The 18,388-nt window shown below is 38.1% G+C and overlaps 1 protein-coding gene and 1 long non-coding RNA gene across 2 annotated transcripts in view; one reads left to right on the top strand and one right to left on the bottom strand.

Moving 5' to 3' along the window:
* LOC134800868 (uncharacterized) overlaps positions 1-11,538 on the top strand; it is a 35,398-nt gene extending 23,860 nt beyond the window's left edge. Inside the window, exons 2-3 of the long non-coding RNA XR_010145573.1 lie at positions 10,498-10,553; positions 11,397-11,538. This is a non-coding gene — a long non-coding RNA (uncharacterized LOC134800868). The remainder of the gene's footprint in view (positions 1-10,497; positions 10,554-11,396) is intronic.
* The window catches only part of LOC134800826 (exportin-2), a 43,542-nt gene that overhangs the window by 20,535 nt on the left and 4,619 nt on the right, over positions 1-18,388 (bottom strand). Inside the window, exons 4-10 of the mRNA XM_063773383.1 lie at positions 17,556-17,701; positions 16,689-16,892; positions 16,192-16,359; positions 15,068-15,197; positions 14,160-14,323; positions 3,146-3,335; positions 850-950 (exon numbers count right to left, since the gene is read on the bottom strand). Coding sequence (XP_063629453.1) covers positions 850-950; positions 3,146-3,335; positions 14,160-14,323; positions 15,068-15,197; positions 16,192-16,359; positions 16,689-16,892; positions 17,556-17,701 — 1,103 coding nt within the window. The remainder of the gene's footprint in view (positions 1-849; positions 951-3,145; positions 3,336-14,159; positions 14,324-15,067; positions 15,198-16,191; positions 16,360-16,688; positions 16,893-17,555; positions 17,702-18,388) is intronic.

Below are 18,388 nucleotides of genomic sequence, written 5' to 3'. Positions count from 1 at the left end.
GTGTAGAGTTTGTGAAGTTAGGGCGAGTAGAGTTAGAAGCTTGACTCTACACGAGATCAGATAACTTCCTCCTGGTCCACCAATTATACAAAAAATGTGTGTATGTAGGACCAACCCCGAAATAGTGAAAAAAAAATGATGTATGAAACAGCCAAATTTCTTTTCGCGATTTTGGGGTTGGTCTCATTATAAAAGTTGCTCAGTATGATCCCAAAACCTCCCTGGCAACGGGAATGCACTTAGTTTTTAGCCACCCTGTATTTAAACTGACGATTTGTCAACCTAAGTAAAACGCCATACGGTCTATTTATGGTCATATGTAGCTGGTAGTAAAAAATCGTGACGTGGCTCACCAGTAGAGGGAAGGCATTGACCAGCAATTCCTTCCTGAACGTCATCAGGTATTTGATGGGAGTCCGCCTTTAGTCTGTATCTTTAGGTATTTAAAAAAGAGTAAACGAAATCTGCCCGCAAATGGCTTCTTAAGTTGAGGGTAGATGAAAACATTACATAATCAACTATTGTAATGTAATAACTACTGAAAATGTACAAATTATTTGTTTACTTTTATTTAAGTACAGCCATCGCCATCAGATATATCGGAGCGGCCAAGGTGCTCACAAATATCGGAACACGCCTCTATTGTCAGGGCGTTAGAGCGCGTGTTCAGATATTGTGAACACCTTGGCCGCTCCGATATATCTGATGTACCTAAAGATACAGGGTATAGAACAGGCTCGTTTCCTGTTATACCGCTATACATGAGACAGACAGATGGGAATGATTCTGTACCTATTCCCACCTGTGCCCGGCGGGGACAATGGGAATACAACTAAGATCTTGACTCACCAGTAGAGGGAAGGCATTGACCAGCAATTGCTTCGGCAGGAGAGACCTGAACGTCATCAGGTATTTGATGGAGTCCGCTTTTAGAACAGGTAATTCGTTTACTGTGAACAAATACATACAATAAAAAAAAAAAAAAAAAATAGAAAACTTAAGGCTAACTTAAAGTCATATTATATCATTTTGGGATCGGTAAGAAAAAAATATTTGATTGATTTCCGCTAATCAAGTATGTGTTTATTCGACTACGGTAAAAAAAACCGGACAGGTGCGAGTCGGACTCGCCCACCGAGGGTTCCGTACTTTGCGCTATTAGTGGTTTTTTACCTTGCTCACTGCGCTCTAGTGGAGTGCGCCTTATGTTTATTCAATTGAAATTTATTCAGCCTTATATTTAAATAGCGATCAGCCCCGGCTTCGCATGGGTTAACAAGTTATACACCTAAACCTTCCTCAAGAATCACTCTATTGATAGGTGAAAACCGCACGAAAATCCGTTCAGTAGTTTTTGAGTTTATCGCGAACAAACATACAAACAGACAGACGCGGCGGGGGACTTTGTTTTATAAGGTGTAGTGACCAGTGGCGGATCTGCAGTGTTGGCCGCCCTAGGCCCCAGGTCCTGTAGTAACTACTAGCCGCCCTTTTCTCAGCACCCATATATAGACTGCCAGCTTGCTGCCGCCCCTAATATCTTGCCGCCCTAGGCCCGGGCCTACTGGGCTTTAAGACAAATCTGCCACTGGTAGCAGGGGTGCGAAACTCCCGACTTCGGCCAAACTCGGCTCCGCTCGGCTCAGCATTGCTCCGAGCAATTATTAGGGTTGACACAACTTGACGTCCCTTTGCGTGCACGACCACAGATAAGATAATGGCTTGAATTTTGACAACTCTAAATAGCCGAAAGGGGTAGTGCCATACATTAGAAAGGGACAACATGATTCGACCCTGAACCTGTTTATTCTGTGCTGGTTTTTTTTTTTATGAATGGGCTTACTCATGGCCACAGACTAGCCGAGGCGTAGACGTGGCCTACGATGGAGCGAGCTCGCCCAGAAGGTGCCTGTTCACTCTTGATTTGAAGGTTGCCGGGTTATAAGAACACGGAAATATAGACGCCGGCAAGGAATTCCATTCCTTGGCAGTGTGCATAAGGAAAGTAGAAGCAAAGCGCTTCGTGCGAATTGGCCTGAAGACAAATTTTGAAATCCCTTTTAATATTGTCGGTACCCTTGTATTGGTTCCGAAAAACACAATATTTCAGCTATACTCATAAGATTTAACATAAATAATTGCATTTTATTATAGCTAGTTTAAACCTCGCGCGAAAACGCCTCGCACGCCATTTGTGACGTCATAAATTATGGTGGTAGATATTGTTTACATACTTACAGTTACGAATTTCCCTTGAATCCGAATGATATTGTTAATTCAGCACCATATATTATGATTAGGGGTGATAAATACATTACAAAAATTGTTCACAATAAGTCATTTTATACAAAGACTCTCACACGGTTGCAATTTAAGATGAATTATTTAGATACATGTAAATTTTGAGTGAAAATCACCGAGCGCCGGGTTTACTTTTTAATTTTTTCTAGTTACGACAGCCAACATGGCAATGATAGTTCCATTCAGCCAAATAATTAAAAAAGTTTTTTTGTGAAATATCGTATTATTTAGCATTTTATTTATATAATAACAAATAAATATTTACTTTATATCGTGTAATAATATTTTTTGGACGTAATAAATGTTTAGTGGCGAAACAATATTTTTTTAGAACCTCCAAACTCTTTGGCGAGTACGTAATGGATTACAGTCAATGAGGTTGTCTATGTTGCTCTAAGAAATATAGCTGGTCAAGCAGATCTTGTCAGTAGAAAAAGGCGGCAAATTTGAAAAATATAGGCGCGAAGGGATATCGTCCCATAGAAAATTTGAATTTCGCGCCTTTTTTTACTGACAAGATTTGCTTGACCAGCTATATGTCATGCATTGATGATGTCAACTCTTACGTCGCCTCTGATTGGTGTTTCAGTCAAAATGGCCGAGTGGAGAATTTCGCACTTTTATTTTATTGAATATATTAATAATCCTTCAGTTTATACTGAGATTGGGCCATATTTTAGAATCATATTAACATATACGTTTCTTTGAAACCATTATTTCCATGATTCTTTGTTACTGTCATCAGGCCAATTGGTGGAATATGTACCAAGTAAGGATGGAAACCGGCCGTGCGTCTAAAAGTCCGATGGTAGAATGGTAGCGAGTTGAATGGTGGTTATATTACCGTCGGGCCTGGCCAGCTCCGGCGCGGCGTGCTCGGTGGCGAAGTGCACCAGGTCCACGAGCGGCGAGGCGCGCGTCACGCCGCTGGCCTGCGTGGCGCCGCGCGACGCCAGCGACGTCACCAGGTACATGGCGGCGTCCTTGCCGCGCCACGCGCCGGCGCCGCGCGAGGCATACTTCGCTAACATTAGCTAAAACAACAGAAATGTTATTCGCATCAGGTGGCAGTTTCAGAGTCGGACCGATCCGATTAATAATATGATGTTGCACCGACCAGTGGCCCGGGCCTAGGGCGGCATAATAGTTTGGGCGGCAAATTGTGACAAAAAATTCAATGATAAGAAATACCTCAAAATGTAGTCAATATAATGGGTGCTGAGAAAGGGGCAGCTATAGGGCCTGGGGCCTAGGGCGGCAAAGACTGCAAATCCACCACTGCCACCAACCACAACTTGCTTTCTTGACTGTGACCGTCGACTAGATGGCGTTACTTTTTGACATTTAACAAATTTTAACACATACAAATTCTAGCAACCGCACCTCTAAAGAAACCCTTACTGTTTTGTCAACATTAGAGAACATTCTCAATTCGTCACCAGTACATATTACTTATTACTTCGGAGTTATCCTAAACTAGCCCTTATCCTGTAGTCAGTAGGGTCCATTCTTACCTGCACATATTGTCCGAATATATTCATCATCTTCTCTTCATAATGCTGAGCTAGGGTCCGTACTAGGTCGCACCCGGCTCGACGTCTAGTGTTCACGTCTGAGCCTTCTATGTCTCTTCCTACATACTCTTCTGTGTTGTAGTAACCACGCCTATTGATTGGGGTTATCCTAAACTAGCGCTTATTCTCATGTGTATAGAGTTCTTACCTGCACTTATTGGGCGAATATACTCATCATCTTCTCTTCATAATGCTGAGCTAGCGTCCGTACTAGGTCGCACACGGCTCGACGTCTAGTGTCCACGTCTGAGCCTTCTATATCTCTTCTTACATACTCTTCTGGGTTGTAGTAACCATGTCTTCTGTGACCGGGGTTATCCTAAACTAGCCCTTATTGCGTTATAAATAGGGTTATTTCTTACCTGCACATATTGTCCAAAGATATTCATCATCTTCTCTTCATAATGCCATAAAGTAATAAGTAAAGAAAGAGAAGTAACTCCATAGTCACACTCACATGCTTGACTAATCAAAGCATAGATGGCATTACTATACACTCATGAAAAATGATATTGATGAATTCGCCACATTGTTTCACTTAAATAACCCAATTCGTAATATTTATAAATATGAAACTTAATCGTACAAAATTATCACTTTATAAAACCTAAAATTGGAAAATCATTTAAGGCAATTTTTACCAGTCGGCTACTTGACTCAGCTTGAATTGATGGAACCTTTTTTTGTAAGTTAAATGACTAAATAACGAACGTCGTATTCCGGTAGATGGCGCGTGCGCAAGGTGCACACCAGTGCGTGCCAGTGTATGCTAAACAAAGTTGCCATATTGACGAAAAAAAAGAGAAACCTAAAATTTATATACAGGCACGGATTCCGATTAAAAATAAATATTGCTAAAAAACTACATTTTTATACTTCAAACTTCTTTTTTACAGTTTCCAAAACACATACAACATACAATAAATGACTTGACACCGTTCATCTACGGTTGAAAATCACAACGGCGACAATTAATTTTATGTGGATTAATTTTATGTTTAAATTTCTCAGCTTAATGTTGCCTACATTACAAATTTCAAATCTGGAAAGTCTATTTGAACATTTCATTAGGTACTAGAGCCTGTGTGGAAGGAGAAGAGTCGTAGGGTTTTCGCATAGACTCTGCATAATTGAAGAATTTTAGTTATATGTCGGGGCTTAATGTAGGTTTAGGTATTCAGGAATGGCTAGATGCACTAGGTGGTACATCCGTAGGGCGTAGATATTTAACGCGAGTACAAGTACGCGAGGCGTAATGCAGTCTCTATTGCTACTGTCCGACCAGATTGAGATTCAATCCCAGAGTGACGCCAGCCTGCAGCCTGGCGATCCCACTTACTCTAGTCCACAAAAACCATAAGCTAATTAATTATCAAACAGAGCAATTTCCGAGAACACATTCAGACGTTACAAAAACCCCTGACGCCTCTAATACGCTCCCATAGCCTCTTGAACAGACATCTTTATTACCCACGTCGCTTACAAGTGTTTTTGATAAATCGTAAGTATGTCATGTAAGCGCCCATTATTTTCAATTTACCAATTACATCACCTGAGCGTCGACACGGCGATCCTGACTGTCACACGTCCTCGTGTGCAATAAGACATTTAATAGTCATTATGACAACTCAGCAAATTTTAATTCAACTTTACCGTTCGGCTATTCTGCCACTAATATTACTACAGATCACTAAGATCCATTCGGCTATTAACATCACTACAGATCACTAAGATCCATTCGGCTATTAATATCACTACAGATCACTAAGATCCATTAGGCAATTAATATCGCTACAGATCCGACCTAACTTTCGACGAACTAACGACCTAACTAACGAAGGTTATTCTGCCACGAATATCGTTAAGAGTACAAACATAAATAATCAATAAAATGCTCGAATCGAATGAACTCTTTTACAAATACAAGCAACAAAGAATAGTTTGAGTACCTATATTTTCTTATAAGAACATCATCAATATCATTTAAATTACATTGATCAAAACAACACCTCGTTGTTACAACATTTATGTGACTTCTCAAATCTCAAATCTCAAAGCACTCTGGCCCGCACCACATCCGGGCACCACCACTGCAAGTCTACAGGCGATAAGGCTTGCGCTAAATGTCACTGTCTCTCATAGTAATTGTCACACGGCACGCCTGCCGTAACCACATGGTCCACCGACCACGTTCGTCACAAAGCTGTCATGTCTCAACCGTTTCAATACCTGTGGCACCACGGCCACAACATATGTGACACACCTTGTTACGTCACAACACGTGTGGTACACCGACCACGTCCATCACAAGTCACAAAGATGTCATGTCTCAACTATCACATATCAACTCTCAACAGTCTTAATACCTGTAGCACACCTGCCACAACACGCGTGACTCACATTGTCACATCACAACACATATGGTCCACTGACCACAGCAGCACTCAGGCCACTTCCAAAGTGATACACCGATCACTCCAACGGTTCCACACAGGAACTCAAACCATGCCACACAAGGCATCAACACCACCACGGGTGTCATCATCATCCCTAACACTATGTATCATCACCTGTGGTCGCCGCGCAGCCTCCTTTACCAAACACATTTTCACTAAATATGCGTGAGAATATATCTGATTCGGGTATGTGACCTACGATCGACCGACAAGCTAAACACAAAGTGATGCACCTACATAAGTCACTAAAGTCATCAATACTCAAATTACTCTTAGTTGTCACTTTCTAAAATAACTTTGCATTGAAGTCACATAAACCAACTGAATTTCAGTTCCAATATTCAGCCATCCAAATTATTTAAAGAATAAACATTCTTATGCGTCGACAACGGCTATAACTGACTATTCTTTGTTACTTGGTCTCACCAAAACGAAAATAGAGCATTTACTAGCAGCTCAAACCAGGAATCGAACCTGTGATATACACTTTAGATTTGCATTTTCAATGTCTCGAAAACTTTATTTCCGTACCATTAAAAATGTAACCAGAAAACGCAAAAAGTTCATTCTCTCAAAAAAAAATTAACAGCTAATCATATTATTGGAAAGTGCTGATTTAGAAGTTTTAGAACCTAAACAAAGAAATATCACGGCAATTCATTCGTTAAAAAAAATTCACAAAGTTTTCAGATTAATTTAATACTTAGGTATTGATTAAATGAGTAATAAACCTATCACGAAAAATGTTTTTGAAATGTTTATACTAACAACGTTATTGATCAATGATCTGAAACTAACGATTTTTTTTGTTCATTTTTTGCCGTCTCTCCAAAAGCGTATCTGCAATATTTTTTTTTATTGCCAAACAACGTTATCAACAACGTCAAGTGTCGTCATATTTATGACCAAACAAAAAAAACTTAACCCAAATCTCTCCTTTGTATAACACTTATACAAAGAACACTTGTACAACACAGCCATAAACAAAAAATCAGCAGGTAGGTACCCATACCCATTATAGCATCGCTCCAAAGATCAACGTTGTATTTCACTGATTCATCGCCAAAATACTTTAGACTCTATTTTAATTGATAATAAGACTTGTATTCTTCACAGAAATGGGCGTACATCTTACGTCTCGTAATTTATCGGTTGTAGTACTTTGACTATACGTCGATAAGTAATGTGTTATAAGATATACCTAGACCAACATAATCAGATTGAAGGCTTCAATCTTAATTTAGGTACTTACATCTTTAATTGGAAACCAGGTGACTAAGTAGCAGATTATTATTTATAAACTCTCTAGTCGCCATAAAAACAATTACCTTACAAAAGGTTACTAATCGAATAACTTCAATCCATACATTGACATTACAAGATCGCAATGCTCTTGCATCATGCTTCCGTATTATTCGAGTTTATCAAAACCAAAATACCAGTCAGATACTTAAGAATGGACCAAACTCTTTTTATCGATAACTATGCAAGCTAAAGTCCATAAAATGATGGATGGGTGGACAATCAACTGTTCAGTCGAAACATTCAAAACAATATCAAACTAAGTAAGCTCTATTTCCTTTAAAAATCAATTTTCAACCAATATACGTTAATTTAAACAACAACTAAATCATTATTTAGTTTGCTACAAAATGTCTTTTTATACCGTAGTAACTAGGTATTACTCGCTTAAAATTAAGCATTGCATTATGAATTAACGGATTAAACGAGAAACTAACTTTAATGTTTCTTTTAGTTTTTAAGGTATACTAAAAACGGATTCCACAACAGGCTATAAAAAGCAACAATTTCGTAATTTGAAAATACTCGCTTTTAAATACCTCATTCAAAACTCTAGTTTAGAAATAGACAAAATATTAGTAGGTAATCAGGGATCTCATATTATCTCGATAGTGTTAGCCCAACTACTAGTATCTAATAAAAACAATAAAAATGTTTCATCGTTCACTACAAAAAATGGTACAGGATCGAGGACAAATAGAAACCGGTAGGTACGTAACAACAGGCGGACTCATCGCCAAACAGCGATCTCCTCCAGGCAAACTTCAGACAAGGAAATGGCTAACGAAGATTATTACTCTTCGATCGTTATCTTAAATCTCTATCGCAAATGATTTCAAATTTAATTTCAAGTTCACTCGTATCTTTTCTCCATTAATCACCATAAAAACATCGTCTTATTGTCTTGGAAAATTATTTACAAATTCTCCAAACAGGCTACATACTGTCAGAGAAATGCCACAATGTTTTTAAGTAGAGATAAAGTACTCGATTCAATTTCATAATAAATACTCATGAATAACATCTCCGCTTATACGTAAAACGGAACATACAATCCACTTTTAAGGATCAACCTCATGCAGGCAAATTAACGACATGAACGATAAATCATCAACGTAACAATCATAAATCATAATGGAACGAACTGACCCGATTTATTTGATGTCCACGACACTCCAAACAGGATTTACAGGAAACCACCAGTTTCACCGTATATTAACTTTACACCTTACGTCTTTGCACAAATTGAAATATTCACTCTTCAGTTCATAATTCCACGATATCACAAATCACAACATACACAATGTATCGAATTTTCTTTAGGTACAAACCCCGCAGTACTTTCGCGTTACGATCCCACGATCTGATGTCGGGGCTTAATGTAGGTTTAGGTATTCAGGAATGGCTAGATGCACTAGGTGGTACATCCGTAGGGCGTAGATATTTAACGCGAGTACAAGTACGCGAGGCGTAATGCAGTCTCTATTGCTACTGTCCGACCAGATGGAGATTCAATCCCAGAGTGACGCCAGCCTGCAGCCTGGCGATCCCACTTACTCTAGTCCACAAAAACCATAAGCTAATTAATTATCAAACAGAGCAATTTCCGAGAACACATTCAGACGTTACAAAAACCCCTGACGCCTCTAATACGCTCCCATAGCCTCTTGAACAGACATCTTTATTACCCACGTCGCTTACAAGTGTTTTTGATAAATCGTAAGTATGTCATGTAAGCGCCCATTATTTTCAATTTACCAATTACATCACCTGAGCGTCGACAATATAAATCAACCATTACAGTATTTTGAACAAATTATTTAGCTCTACTCATTAATTATACAAAACTAGACTAGAACATGAACTAGACTAAAGGAATATTTATTTATTTTTTGTTTCATTGAAATGGCAACCTGACACTACACTAACTCGAATAATGAGTAGGTACACAATGCAACGACAGGATGCGACGTTGTCTAGTCAGTGGTTTGGCGGTCATTGCGATTTGGCAACGCCGCGTGGTTCAGAATTTCAGATACACACAAATTTATTATCAAGATTGTGTTCGCATAACGTTCCGTTTCAAATTCTTATTATGACCACGGTAAACTAAATTAAGTATATCTTAGCTAATATAAATAACAACAACGTATTATTGTATTTCTAATAAAATGTTCTACAATAAATATACTTAGTTTTTAGGCTGTTGCTAGAATGGACGCATGTATTTAAATTACAAATTATGTTCACTAGGGAGCCAACTGCGTAAATAGAAACTGTACCAAGTACGGGTTGTAATTCTATTAAAACAGTACCCTACTTCGGGGTGTTGTTATAATGCTGCTTCTTAAAAAACGACTGGAAATTTTAGGCATGTATTTTAAAATTCAAACATTATAGTAGGTTTATATTTAAAAAGTATTTTTGGACATAATTTTTTTATTTGATCCATTAACATGTGCAATTAAGAAGCAGAAACAATAATGACATGACAGATATATTTAGGGAGACTAAAAAAATCAATGGCAACACTAAAAATAAACTGTCAGAGGTACCGCGAACCACGTTCGACGTGTTGCCTCTCTGTCGCTGTAAATTCGTACTTAAGTGTGACAGGGAGGCAACATGTCGTACGTGGGTCGCGATAGGCCCTCGGGACCATGGCGTCGACGGCCGCCTACCGCGTAGCGTCTGTTTATGTTTATAACATCATTATGATTTTTTTTTATTTCATGTGTTAAATTTAGTTCGGTTCGGTATTTGATATTATTCGAAATGTAGTTCACAATAGGTACTGAATTCCTGTGGATTCCTGAAGTACCATCAGAATTAAACTAAAGCAGGTCAAACAAACCTGAGGAGAGGGTGTTTGCCAATCAGTGATGAATATTGCCTGCAATGGATTAATAATATGCATCAGGTAAGTTTATTAAAGGTTATTTAATGTAAACTACTGAAACATTTTAACATATTCAACGCTCTATACATATAACTTTTTATTTTAACCTCTTGTCAATCCCGAACTAACGACCGTGAACACGGTTAGGTACCTATGTAAACTTGAGTGGTGCTTTGACATTATTTACTGTTGAAAATAATGAAGCAAATCACTCATGGCTGGTTTTACTTTAGTGAACGGAATTTATTGGTTATGTAATCTATTGGTTGCTCAGTTATTAGTAAAATAAGAGTATAATTATTCTGTAACTATAAGTTTTCCAGTTCTTAATTTCAAACCATGTAAGATAATCCTCAGTAACATTTTACTGAACCTATGTAAGTTGTTAATATAATCTAGTTTTACCAACAGAAAGGTCTTAATGTAAGGTTGTTTTTTTTTTTTTTGAAAAGTAACAATTTTTAGAAAATACAGATGTAGTTCTAAACACTCAAGTTACGGACTTTATTTTGAAAACATAATGATTTTTATGATGAATGCTTGCTTTCCTTCCAAAAAAATTTGTAAAAATTAGGGACCGTTACCGGTATCCGGTATAACTAATAATAAAATATCACATAGCATTCACAGTATTATTTTTTATTTAAAATAGTATTTAGGTAAGGATAGTGATTGATAAGATAGCTAAATTAAATGCAAAAATATAGTGAATAGAATCAGGAATCAAAAATATACATAAACAACCGTGATACCGAAATTGAATACCCGTTAATTTGTATGAAAAATATACTGGTATTCGGTCCCTGGTCAGAATTGTATCTTTAAAATATTTTTGTATGCAACAAATTATTTTTTTGATTTCAGGTGCTCCCATTCTAGCTCCTATCACCCGAAAAGCGAACAATTGGAAATATTTTTTAAATTTAGAAGGGGAAACATGTCGTTAAACATCGTACGCCTGCTAACCAATGGATAGAGTTACTACTGGTCAATGTATTATATCTGACTGAGCTGGAATGAGACCAAGATGGATGCTCGAGACAGAAAAGCGTGGAAGGATGTTGTGGAAGCCCTACACACCTACGGGTTGCCGTTGAACAATCAACAACAACAATGTATTATATCTGAAAAAATGAAGTGACAAAATATAATTTATATGGAATAAGAGGAGAAACATGAAATTGTCAATTCCTGCTTCAATGGATGCAGATCGATGCAATGAAAATTTTTTAATTAGTTATTAATACCCATTAATAAATTTTATCCTTATTTCAATCCATGCTTTATTTTTGTCTACCCACCTTCATTATATTTGCTGAATTGCCAGAACTGTGTTCTGTGTTCAATGATAGTTGACAACAGGATCCTATTTGCTGTAACTATAATTTGTAATATGTGGCTTTCCATCACAGAAGGGTCCTTATGGTTCAAGTACAATAAGGTCTTTTCCATCTGAAATTCCAACTGAAATTCTGATAAAAAGGTCCTTATTGTACATAACCATAAGGACCCTTCTCTGATGGAAAGCCACATTTATACTCTGGTACACCAACATTGTCAATAGAAAAAGGCAGCAAATTTTAAAATTGTATGCGTTTATTTACTGATAAGGGGGTTGTGTTTGTAGTTTAAAAAGTATTCTTTGTAATTTAAAATTTTAATTTCTTGTAAGTGTGTTGGCGTAGGCTGTAAAAATATGAAATAAACAGAATAAGCCTAAATAAAGTTTTACATGAAAAGCCATAGCGTTACGAGTAGGTATTCTAGTTTCTGACGTTAGCACCAAGAGGGGAGTTTAAATTTTAAGTCAACGCATTCAAAACATAAGTTTGGTTGTGTCAAATATTTCATACAAAACCCAACTAAAGTAAGGGAGTTTTTTTTCGAAACTAAAGTGAAGGAAAATGAGGTTGGTGTCCAGGGGACAACTGCAATTTTAAGTTTGTATCTCAACATATCTCAATGATAGGTAAATATCTAGATTCTATTTGTAATAAGTATTATTCGTTGCATCACTAAGAAAAATCTTTAAATCAGGAACAACTAATATTAACTATTTGAGAGAAACATATTACATACCTATCGGTAAGTATATTCTAGGTCCAAGGACTCCTTGTTTTAATATGATATATGAGCACAAATTAACATAAGATTATTATTGCTTTCATTTCGGGAAAACATACTTTTGAGTATTGTAGGTATATCTTTTGTATCTCATTGAGATACAAAATGTAATGTATAGTGGCAGATACCATGGTATCTCCCACTATACATTACACTGTAGAACAAACGCTCTCACATTATAAATACATGGCGTTAAATACAAATATATTTTTATTAATTATGTTTTTTACATATACCTATAGGATGTTTTTGATTTTTTTATAATTTTTAATATGTAGGGGTCTCTTCAGAGACATTTATGGATGTAACAATGTTTACTTCATGAATTGTATGATACATTAAAAAAAAATTTTTGATTAAAATTTTTCGGATAATGTAAAATAAAATAAAAAAGTGCCACCGGAGCTGGGTCTCGAACCCGAGTACTCAGAATTGCAAGTCAAATACTCAAACCTCTCGACCAAAACTGAAGTGGCGCAGGCGTCAATAGTTATTTGTACAACAAGAGATCAAAGTTTGATATTTCTTCGAGTGCTTATTTTGAGTCCCGTGCAAGCGAAAGATTCTATAATAGATCTTGAGCGTAGTAAGGGATTCAAAAGCGCACGAGATGTAAATAACTTTGATCTCGTGTAGTACACAAAATTTTTCACCCTAAGCAGTGAGAACATACCTAGAGGGACAGAGATAATAGAACCCAAGTTTATCGAACTTATATTAGACCCCGCATGTTGAAATGACATTTGACTATAAAGGTCACTTGAATGACATTTTGTCTCACTCAGTGAGCAAAGTGCGATTTTGCTCACTCATTTTGTCTTACTCAGTGAGCAAAATGCGATTTTGCTCACTGAGTGAGACAACATGACTTAGTGAGCAAAATCGCATTTTGCTCACTGTTTTTAAGAAGCAAAGTACCCCTGTTCGAGCTGCTGAGGTGAAAAATATTAAATCAATTCTTAGATATGGTTACTTGACGGTGTAATTCATTGCTACCTCACTAGATGTCACTATTATTTATTGATAACAACGCCATCTAAAAATAACGCGAAGACATTTTATGACGATTTACGTAAGCCGTGTAGCAATGTACTGAGTTACTTTTCTTCGTTACTTCTTTATTCTATGATAATGCTGAGCTAGGGTCCGTACTAGGTCGCACCCGGCTCGACGTCTAGTGTTCACGTCTGAGCCTTCTATGTCTCTTCCTACATACTCTTCTGTGTTGTAGTAACCACGCCTATGATCGGGGTTATCCTAAACTAGCGCTTATTCTCATGTGTATAGAGTTCTTACCTGCACTTATTGCCCGAATATATTCATCATCTTTTCTTCATAATGCTGAGCTAACGTCCGTACTAGGTCGCACGCGGCTCGACGTCTAGTGTCCACGTCTGAGCCTTCTATGTCCCTTCTTACATACTCTTCTGGGTTGTAGTAACCACGCCTATGATCGGGGTTATCCTAAACTAGCCCTTATTCTCATGTGTATAGAGTTCTTACCTGCACATATTGCCCGAAGATATTCATCATCTTCTCTTCATAATGCTGAGCTAGGGTCCGTACTAGGTCGCACGCGGCTCGACGTCTAGTGTCCACGTCTGAGCCTTCTATATCTCTCCTTACATACTCTTCCGGGTTGTCTTCAAAGAGCTCCATATCAGATTCTGTGCAGAAAATTAAATTTAAGGGCCTAATTTGACGGTAGGGGGCGGTATATATTGTCGTGATAATGAAAAATAAGTTTTTAGCAAAATTATCATTTTTGGCACAAGCTTTTATCGCTGACTGTACTTTTCTTTCGACGGGCAACTAATACTCATCAAGGCAATTTCTAAAAACCCAAAACAAAAGTACCTAGGTTGCGTTGTTTTAGCACAGAGTTCCTATGGCCACCTCCTGTCTCCATCATCAGCTTGATGGTACCATAATATTGAAGTGTCACTCGGCATGCAAATTTTCATCTCATCTCAATCGGAAATTGGGAAGTGGGTTCGTTTTTTTAGCATTATAAAGCACTTGAAAGAAGGTAAGCGATCTTGACAAGTCTTTTAATTGAAAACCGCTTTTTTTAAATCAGTAACTATTACTTATGAAAGCAGAAGAATATAAATGATCGTATTAGATTCATATTTGTTACATATTTGCCGTAATTTATTTTTAAAATGTGTTTTTCAATTAAAAGACACATCAAGATTGTTTACCTTATTTCTAATGCTAAAAAAACCAACTATAACAATGCAACTAACATACTAAGCGCCACTTGCACCACTAAAACGGGGTTAACCGGTTAAACCATTAACCCGGTGTCAAATTGTACTGGTAACCATGGTAACTCAAGGTTTAACCGGTTTCAGATGAACGGAGAACCTCCATTTTCGAAGTCGGTTAAAATGGTAAAGGAAACCTACCTCTGAACTCCATGTTGGGGATGACCACTTTCTCGCAGATGCTGCTGAGGGTGGCCGGGTCTTCGAAGAGACTCTTGTAACTGTTCTTCTCTGCTATCTTGGCCAGGAATGTGAGGGCGTTCGATACCAGCTGCAAACAAAATAAAATAATATTCAGGTAAATATATAGAAAGCACAAGGAAAAACTGTATCCTAATTTTGTAAGTTACTTTTATTATGTGTTTATGTCAGGCATGTTGCGAATATTCGCATCAGCATCCGCAACCGCGGAACTTCTGCATTATTTTCAAAATCCGCATCCGCATAAAATCTATGCGGAGCTTAATGCGGATGTCGAACAAGTCGATACAGGAAAGAGGGGTAAGTAAAATTTTCAATCGAGATCTATAGATTCACAATGGGGTTGGCCGGTCGAAGTATTAAGCAGATGGCGCCAGCATAGCTTGCCTTGTCAATCCCTAGAATTGTGTCAAATTTTTGTTTTGCCAACCCCATTGACTACTTAAAACTTAAAACATCATTAGGGGTCTGAGGTCCTGTAGCCAGTAGAACGTGGCACACCGCCGTAACGAAGCCAGGATCATGCAACACAAATTCCTCTTCATACCCTATAGCGGTAAATTCGAAGATTAATGTACTTTAACTCGTTGCTATAAGGTCTATAATTGACTACTTACAGCGTCATATTTGGCCTGAGGTCCTGTAGCTAACAGAACGTGCCACACCGCCGTAACGAAGCCGGGAGCGTGCGGTGCGAACTCTTCCTCGTATTTCAGTGCGTACAGACCTTATATCCTCGCAATAAGGTATACAATCGTCTACTTACAGCATCATATTTGGCCTGAGGTCCTGTAGCTAACAGAACGTGCCACACCGCCGTAACGAAGCCGGGAGCGTGCGGTGCGAACTCTTCCTCGTATTTCAGTGCGTACAGACCTTATATCCTCGCAATAAGGTATACAATCGTCTACTTACAGCATCATATTTGGCCTGAGGTCCTGTAGCTAACAGAACGTGCCACACCGCCGTAAAGAAGCCGGGAGCGTGCGGTGCGAACTCTTCCTCGTATTTCAGTGCGTACAGACCTTATATCCTCGCAATAAGGTATACAATCGTCTACTTACAGCATCATATTTGGCCTGAGGTCCTGTAGCTAACAGAACGTGCCACACCGCCGTAACGAAGCCGGGAGCGTGCGGTGCGAACTCTTCTTCGTATTTCAGAGCGTACAAGGCCGCACACTCGCATACTTCACACCGAAGGTCTTCCATCACACCTGGTCGGTCTTCGTCCTAGAAGAAATAATTTTTTATTAAGAATACAGTTGTTTATTGTTTTTTTTTACAGAAACATGAAATACGCGGGTCCATACAGACCGGTCATTGTGGCACTCTGTGGGGGAGGCCTATGTCCAGCAGTGGACGTCCTCTGGCTGATATGATGATGATAATGATGATACAGAACGTGCCGACTCGCTAGGAAATATTTATGACTTTACCAATAAAAATAAAACAAATAAAATCTACGTTTGAGAGATGCCATTGTTGCCTTACTCGCCAACGGAGCGGCAGCTGACGATTACAAGGATACATGACATATTGGCTTGGCCTGAAATACTTACACCATCATCTTCCAAACACGGCACTTTGACTTGCAGTAGGTTCAGCAGATTCGGCATCCAGATAGGCATGTTGTCCTCGAAAAACTCCGGCAGGTCTTGGTAGTTGAGGGAATAGAAGACCTTGCAGATGAGCACTAGGGAGCCGTAGATCACTCGGAGGGCTTGTTGGTTGTCTGCGTGCTTTGTCGTTAGGTCTATGGTTGCCTGAAAAAGATATGATTCTCGTGATATTTTGTAGGTAGTTAGATAAAAGTTTTCTGTTGTTTAGTTTTTTGGCAAAAGTTCATAATGGCGGAAATTGGCATAAAGGACTTAAGCGCCAGTAGCGTCTATGGCACTTAAGACCATTGTGAGTTCGCTGTAAAAATGACACACCAAAGTTGTCGGTATTTTTGATATTACATTTTTTAACATACATTTCCAGTAACATTTTTTAAGCGTACCTCGAGGTCTAGACCAACTATTTAATGACCTCCTAGCCTAGTCGGTAGTGACCCTGCCTACGAAGCAGGAGGTCCCGCGTTCGAATCCTGGTAAGGGCATTTATTTGTGTATTCATCGCAAATATTTGTTCCTGAGTTATGGATGTTTCTTATGTTTATAAGTATTTATATATGTGTATATTATATATATCGTCGACTAGTACCCACAACACAAGCCTTATTGAGAATACTGTTCGTCGAGGTCGATCTGTGTAAAATTTTCCTATAATATTATTATTATATTAATATTAACTGTACTGCAGATACGGTACATATTAATCATAAAACGATTTATTTTAATTATTAATAATTATGCTTACATACTTTTGATTTTTTTGGCCAAAATGGCCAAAAATACATGCTACCACATAATGTAAATACTTACAACAAACAAGTCAGTGAGCGGCTTAGCAAAGTTATCAAGCACATGTTTGATTTCCTCCCACAGTTTCTGAGACTTGAACTCGATCCTGTACCGGCGGAACAGGGAGTGCGCCGTGCGAAGAATGCCATTGATCACGTGGAAGTCGCCTGCAATCACAAGTTACACTTGAGCAGGCGTGGCTCACTCCGCGATTTCGTCGCTTTGCTACAGGTAGCTAAAAAGTACATCCGTTCTACACCAATTTTGGTGGCTAGCCATAGGCCGCGCGTGGCGCTGTCGCCACCTAGCGGCCATATCTGTCCTGATCGTAACAGACGCGTTTTGTTAGAGAGTGAGTCTTCTGTACTTAGTCTATACTTAGTACTATTATTTATTCTGTGACTTAAGTCAGTAATGAAAAAGTGTGTCAAGGGTGCAGATAGGGTCTAAAAAATCGTTTTTTTTTATTATGCAAATAAAAACTAGATAAGGACCGTATCGTTAATTATGGGTACAGATAAAACCTGGTCTAATTGTTGATGTGTGTATTATTTTGAATTACTATGTTTTTAAGGTATAATCTGGGGGTATTTTTAAGCCATATCTGATATAAGAAGGTTTTACAATATTTTATTTTAGGGACTTTATGATGATTTTAATACTGTCTAGCAAATATAATTTGGACAAGCCTATCAAGCTTAATTTGAGACTATTTCACCGATTCCTTGGTACGATTTAAAGAAACAAAAGGTTAATATGCTGCCAAAATTGCTCAATTGAACATTCACAGAATAAATGTGGTGAATTTTTATCTTTACATGAAAACGACTTTTTATGCAACATTTTGGATTCCC

This window comes from Cydia splendana, chromosome 20 (genome assembly GCF_910591565.1).
Source record: "Cydia splendana chromosome 20, ilCydSple1.2, whole genome shotgun sequence".
NCBI classification, from domain to species: domain Eukaryota; kingdom Metazoa; phylum Arthropoda; class Insecta; order Lepidoptera; family Tortricidae; genus Cydia; species Cydia splendana.
This window is presented reverse-complemented; position numbering and strand designations above follow the sequence as displayed.